The following is a 7,007-nucleotide window of genomic DNA, read 5'->3' as shown; positions in this document are numbered from 1 at the left end:
CTGAATATTCATTGGGAAGACTGATGCTGAAGCTGAAGCTCCAATACTTTGGCCACCTGATACAAAGAGCCGACTATTGGAAAAGACCCTGATGCTGGAAAAGATAGAAGGCAAGAGGGGAAGAGGGTGGCAGAGGATGAGATGGTTGGATGGCATCATTGACTCAATGGACATGAATTTGAGCAAACTGGGAGATACTGAAGGACAGGGAAGCCTGGCATGCTGCAGTCCACGGGGTCACAAAGAGTCAGACACATCTGAGCCACTGAACAACAACATTGTAACATAGTTAATTCTCTGCTGTGCCTCTCACTAAAATGTCACCTTGGAGATCAAGAAGTATGTCCATCAATATATGTGCTGGATAATGCTGAAGAATAGCAAGGTCATCATTAGCTCAAAGTATTGAGTAAAAGAAAATGTGAAAGTGAGATACAGCTTGGGACCCTGGAGCTGACAGCACAGTGACCCCAGCTCCCTGGGGACAGCATGGGGAGGAGTTGGTTCTGACAAACGTCTGACCTGAAAGTCTGGCCTCAGATCATCATCATGCAGATGATCCACTGACAATCCACCAGATCACACCTGCCCCCCCAAAGGTTAGGGACCGGCACTGCTCATGCCAACATCTCATACATTACGTGAGTGTGTGTGGTGCTCCAGACCCCATGTGGGTCATCAGAGGCCAGAACAGAAGAAAGATGGTTTGGCTAAATAACACTTGAGTCCCTCCAGCCCACTTGTAGGGTCTGTTTCAGCCACAAGGGCTAGCCTTTCCAGCTAGCAGATGTTTGCACAGGTTTCTAGAAGGTGTAAGATGCCCCTGGGAGCCTGGACAAAGGTGAAGATTCTGGTTCCTTAGCACCAAACTACAACCCAGATCATCTACCCAACAGCAGCTTCACAACCCTCTTCCATCTGCTCCAACATACACCTCACACCCTCACCCACAAAAACCCATGAGAACTCAGTGAGTTACTCTGATGTTTATTTTAATGCATCTTAGTCCACACAGTTGGTATAAAATCAGAAAAAGCAAAGCAAAAAAAGAGGGAAAAAACAAGGTCTGGAGTCTTGGCATCAGAAGGGCCCCGTATATACATCTACCGTTGGTGGCCAGTACGAGTCATTGCCAGACAGTCCTTGGAGGCAGAGGACAATCTAGACTCCGCCATATCCTGGGATCCCACCGTCCCAGCGGGTCTAGAAGCTTGTCCGGATGCTCCGACCATAAGGAAATGTGGGTGTGATAAAGGCGGTGCATTGTTATGTATTATAGTAATAACAGCAGCCTAGCCAGGTACAAAAGCAGTTATAAACCATGTATATTACACAGAATTATTCAGGTCTCCATTCAACTTTATGTTGTAAGACTGTTAATTGAATTTCCAGTGAGGCGTTTAGACGATTAGTGACCGTAAGGAATGGTAAACGGATAGCACCACTTCGTAGGTTGGTTGTCACCGATTCCTAACCTAGACGCGTGACTGGGACACCGCGTCCTCTCCAGGGCAAGGGTTCCAAAGCCACAAGCCGCGACTCTCCGAGGGCTCCAGTTTGGGGGCTTTGTTGAGTGCAGGTAAGGCTGCACACAGAGGCGTGGGCAGCGCGTGTCTGTGACACGCGGCGGGTCACCCACAGTTAAAGGCTTTGGGCCGTTGAGGGTTTCTACCCACACTTTGGTTTTCTAAATGAGGTGGAGTGGGAGGGAGGTAACTTCTTTCAGATGAAGGGGAAGGGGCGTGATGGGCTTACTTTCTTTCTGGGCAAAACAAACAAAGAAAAACAAAAAAAAAAAAACTGAGATTGATTATATGGTTAGGATGTCAAGTTCCTTAGCTACTTTAAGGTTCAACCCAAGGCTGATGGTCAACACGTAAAGCAAACAATACTATGTACATATATGTAAAAAGTGTTATAAATAGGTTTTATAAACCGTCGATATTATATACATCTTCAATCAACACTAACCACCCCCCCACCCCCCGCACTGCTTTCTGTTTGGTTTGGTTTGAGTTTGGGTTTTTTGGCTAGCTTGGTTTTTTTTGTTTGTTTTCCTGGCTTCTGGTTTGCTTCCTCCCTCCCCACGTGAGCTCAGAGCCTCGGCCGTCCCATCCCCGGGCCTCATTCACGCTTCCGCAAGATCACATAGATGACACCGCTGAGAAGTGCCAGGGGGAAGGCCACCCAGGCCAGGATGTAGGCGAAGCCATAGGAGCCGTCCGAGTTGAAATGCCATTCCGGGTGCCGGACCGTGTAGATGGACGCCGCGCTCATCACGCACAGACCTGGGAAGGAGAGGGATCAGTTGGGAGTGGGAGGGGTCACCACGGGGCAGGGACGCTGCACCACCCCCAACCCAGACTCCCCAAGACCCTGGGCACCTCCCCCACCCACTCCTCTCTTCCCCAAACTCCAGCTCACCTCATACTTGCACACACACACATATATACACACCACACACACACACAGACACACACCACACACACACATACACCACACACACACACACACACCACACACACACATACAAACCACACACACCACAGACACACACCACACACATAGACACACACCACACACATACACCACACACACCACACACACACCACACACACACACACACACCACACACACACACACACACCACACACCGACACACCACACACACAGACACACACCACACACACAGACACATACACCACACACACACACACACACAAACACACACCACACATACACACACACACCCCACACACACACACCACACCCCACACACACACACACACACACACACCAGGGCACGCTTCTCTCTTTCTTAGGAAGAAGGATGTAGGCTGCAGGGAGAGAAGGCAAGTCCATCTCAAGCAGGAATCTGCCAACAGACCCAGAACTGTGAGGAGGAAGGGGAAGGTACAGGAACCAGCAAACAGTCTCTCTCTGTGTCCAGTCCACCTGACCCAGGTCACGGGCCCCTCAGCCTCTCTCCTGCCTCATCTCCCTTAACTGTCACCCATGGCCAGTCAACACGAGGACACCAGCGAGAATTCAGGTATCAAGAGAAGCCCATCCATCTCTTTGCAAGGATGGCTGGCTGTGGAGCCCCTGGAAGCTGTGAAGCGTTCCATAGACAGGTGGTAGCGGTCTCTGAAACCACGGAAAGCGACACTTTATCATTATCTGAGTGGCACTCACGCCAAGCACAGGGCAGAAGGCTGTGCTGACCCCCGTGGCAGGATCAATACATCAGAGACAGAGCAACAACGCCCGTGGGCACTGCTAGGCAGACAGAGGAACACGTGGAGGGGAACAGGGTGGTGGGGGAAGAATGCAGGAGGAAGGACACAGCCAAGAGAGGAGGCAGTCACGGACAAGCTTCATGGCGCTTGGTCCCTTTCAGCTACCCGTAGTCCCCCAAGGTTGGTCTGCAGCCCAGACGAAGGTGAGAAGGTCTCAGATGGGCAGGCCTGTCGGCCCACCCCTGCTTCATTGACCATGCAGCCTTTGGGGTGGGAGGGACAAGAAAAACCTCCACCTGGGACCTCACACAGCAGGCAAGTTCCAGCGTGACGGTCCCTGCCCACGGGGACAGTCAGCATCCCTGCGGGGAGGGGTCCAGTGAGGTCAGCACCCCAGCTCCAGCAGCACAAAGGCCACTCTGTCCCCTCCTGAACACAGGGGCTTTGACAGGCTCTAAGTGACTCTATTATGAGTCCAGCAAGCATGTGGGATGCCTGTGGGTCCAGGGCCCCCCAGGCTGGACCACCTACATCTAACCTCACTGCTATTTGGGCTATTTCACTGGACACTGTGGCTCTGTCTGAACAAAGTGCAGAGGTGGGAATGTGTCACGTTCAACGCCCCGATACGACCGTCCTTCTGCAAGTCCGAGAGAGGAGACTCCCACTGCATTGCCCCCCCCACCTTGAGGGAGCCACACAGCAGGCCTGAGACCCCCAGGGGGTCAGCTCCAGGACCTTCCACCTCCTGAAAGCCCGGGAGACGCGAAGACATCTGTGTCCACAGGGGTGTCATAGGTGGTGAACTGTCATGGAGGGGAAGTGCAGTGTTGACCTGCTGGAAACACACTGTATTTGCCTCGAGGTCCATGGATCACCTCAAGTGTGCTAATTCATTGTCTGACCTACCTAATGAGGGCAGAGCTCTCAAAGGGGAGGCCTGACCAAGGGAGAGGGAGGTTTAAACAGAGCGTCCGAAGGGTAGGATGGTGCCCACCCTCTTGGCAGGGCTTCCAGATGGGACCCATGTCCACCCAGCATGGAGAAATGCCATGACACCTGTGCGGACCAGCTGGGCCCAGAATTCCCCAGCAAACAAAAAACAGCAAAGACAAAACACTCCATCTGTGACCTGAGGGAGCAAGAGAAACAGCACGCACAAGTGCAGTGACTGAGTCGATGGCTTAATTATGTGACATCCGCCCTGGGAGAATCTCAGAAGTAAAGGAATTTGTGCTTAGCTTCAAGAAGCCATAAGCTTATACACTTACAAACCAACGAGAAGACACACTACTTGATAATTATTGTTGTCGGGAGACTGATGTTTTAGGGAATATATCATTACGAGGCTGTCTGTGTGCAAAGCAACAGTCGTGCCCTGGAATACAGAGCAGGCAGTGTCATACAGGAATCCCGAAAAGTCAAACACCTCCCCCCGTAAGAGGACTGTGGCTCGCGTTCTCAGCCACCAGTAGGTGGGGAACCTTTATGAAGGTTCCCGTGGAATAGGTAAGCCGCTGTCCCTCCTTCCACTCTCAGCCTCCAAGTGACCCCTGTAGCCTCACACATCACCCCCCAGCCTTACAAGATGCTCATCCTGGCCTGGCCAGGGCGACAGCTGGGACGAGTCACCCAGAACCAGCGTTTCTAAACGTGGTCTCCGACTTAAATCGACTTCGAACCACTCAGAACAGAAAGGGCACTGGGTTCTTATTCCTCCCCCAGGTTTTTATTCTAAACGCCCTTTTGTTGCTGTTCAGTAGCTAAGTTGTGTCCGACTCTTTGTGACCCCTTGGACTGTAGTCTGCCAGGCACCCCTGCCCATGGGATTCTCCAGGCAAGAATACTGGAATGGGCTGCCATTTCCTCCTCCAGGGGATCTTCCCAACCTAGGGATCAAATCCACGTCTCCTGCGTTGGCAGGCGGATTCTTTATCATTGAGCCCCCTGGAAAGCCCTTTTTAAAAGCATCCCCTTTAAAAAAAAAAAAATGGGATTCTGATGTGCAGCTAAGATTGAGAAGCACCAAAGAGGATGACGGGGTGCCTCTCGAAACATTTTCAGGAAACAGCCAAACTGAGAACTATGTAATCAAGGAAAGATAGTTCTTACAGGTGAGACTCTCAGCTTATTATAAGTGGAGAAGGGATGATGCAGCAAGACAGGCAGCGCCAGGCAGGGACGGCTCCCAGGTCTGTAGTCAGCGGAAGAGCTCCACACAACCTTTCACCTGCCTTCCCTGCACGCTCACATGCGTGTCTGGAGTCCACATAGCCAGGCCCTTCAGCTGCAACAGCCCCGGGGATGCTCAATGGATTCTGGGGCTTCCACCCAACAAGGTGCAGTGTTTAAAGAAGCATCTGCCCTGCCCTGAGTGGACCTTGCCTGCGGTGGCCAACCTGCCTGTGGACCACACCCCGCAACTGTGGACCTACTTCCTTCTTTCCTCCCTTCCTTACTCCGTTCTACTCTTCTTTTTGTTTACTGCGTGGCTGTTTTTGCTTTCTGATTTGCTCCTTGATATTTAGGGGTAATTTCTTGGGCTATCACCAGCCTTTGTCACCAACAACCCTCCCTGAACTGTCTCCCTAGTTTGTTGCTGCTGTTGTTCAGTCACCCAGTCATGTCCAATTCTTCGCAATCCCATGGACTGCCGCATGCCAGGCTCCTCTGTTCTTCACTGTCTCCTGGAGTTTGCTCAAATTCATATCCGTTCAGTTGGTGATATCATCCAACCATCTCATTTTCTGCCACCGTCTTCTTTTGCTTTCAATCTTTCCCAGCATCAGGGTCTTTTCCAATGAGTTGGCTCTTTGTATCAGGTGGCCAAAGTACTGGGGCTTCAGCTTCAGCATCAGTCCTTCCAATGAATATTCAGGGTTGATTTCCTTTAGGATTGACTGGTTTGGTCTCCTTGTAGTCCAAGGGACTCTCAAGATTCTTCACCAGCATCATAGTTCAGGAGCATCAATTCTTTGGCACTCAGCCTTCTTTATGGTCCAACTCTCACATCCATACATGACTACTGGAAAAGCCATAGCTTTGACTAGATGGACCTTTGTTAGCAAAGTGATGTCTTTGCCTTTTAATATGCTGTCTAGGTTTGTCATAGCTTTCCTTCCAATGAGCAAGCATCCTTTAATTGCATGACTGTAGTCACTGTCTGCAATCTCCCTAGTTACTGGATCCTTTAGATCATGAGAGGAGAAACACACAAGAGCAGGGTTGTCAGATGCTAAAAGTTATGAAATCTCTAAGGGAAGTCCCCACTCTCTTAGATTCCCAACTAGAGTGGAAAGATGCTTCAGCAAGTTCAAATGCAACATTCTAGAGAGCTGAAGTTTCTTAGACCAGCTCTCGGGTTCTTTTGCCCAGAGGGAACAAGCATGGAACACTCTTAGACGTATAGAGTACAACTGCTATTCTGGATCAACATTTCTAATTCAGTAACTTCCTATTCACAGAGGGACTGCTAAGCTGACAAACCAATAACCGAAAATGAAGTCTCATGAGAGATAAGAAGCTAGATCTGGAAGGGATAATGCAAGAACAAATCAAGTGCTTCTAAATTCAGAGGTTTTTGTGGCAGAGTACCGAACGGCTTGGACTGAGTTCGGAGAAGAATCCAAATGGTGAAACAAGTAGCAATGAGTAAATAAACTTTAGATTAGAAAAACTCAATGCCTAAGAGTGTTCAGGCTGCAAGGAAGTACTCATCTCTGGACTCTAGTTTTGACTGAAAATGACCTTGCTAAAAAGACATTGTTA

At 50.2% G+C, this 7,007-nt stretch overlaps 1 protein-coding gene across 7 annotated transcripts in view; it reads right to left on the bottom strand.

The window, feature by feature from the left end:
- Positions 1 to 971: 971 nt before the first annotated feature.
- Positions 972 to 7,007, bottom strand: part of PMP22 (peripheral myelin protein 22) — a 28,437-nt gene continuing 22,401 nt past the window's right edge. For all 7 annotated transcript variants that reach the window (XM_086358756.1, XM_086358754.1, XM_086358755.1 and 4 more), the window contains exon 5: positions 972 to 2,288. In XM_086358756.1, coding sequence (XP_086214882.1) covers positions 2,125 to 2,288 — 164 coding nt within the window. In that variant the 3' untranslated portion in view covers positions 972 to 2,124. The remainder of the gene's footprint in view (positions 2,289 to 7,007) is intronic.

The sequence above is a fragment of the Bos grunniens genome, chromosome 19, assembly GCF_055505025.1.
Source record: "Bos grunniens cultivar Pamir isolate PY7600 chromosome 19, Bosgru_T2T1.0, whole genome shotgun sequence".
Lineage (NCBI taxonomy): Eukaryota > Metazoa > Chordata > Mammalia > Artiodactyla > Bovidae > Bos > Bos grunniens.
This window is presented reverse-complemented; position numbering and strand designations above follow the sequence as displayed.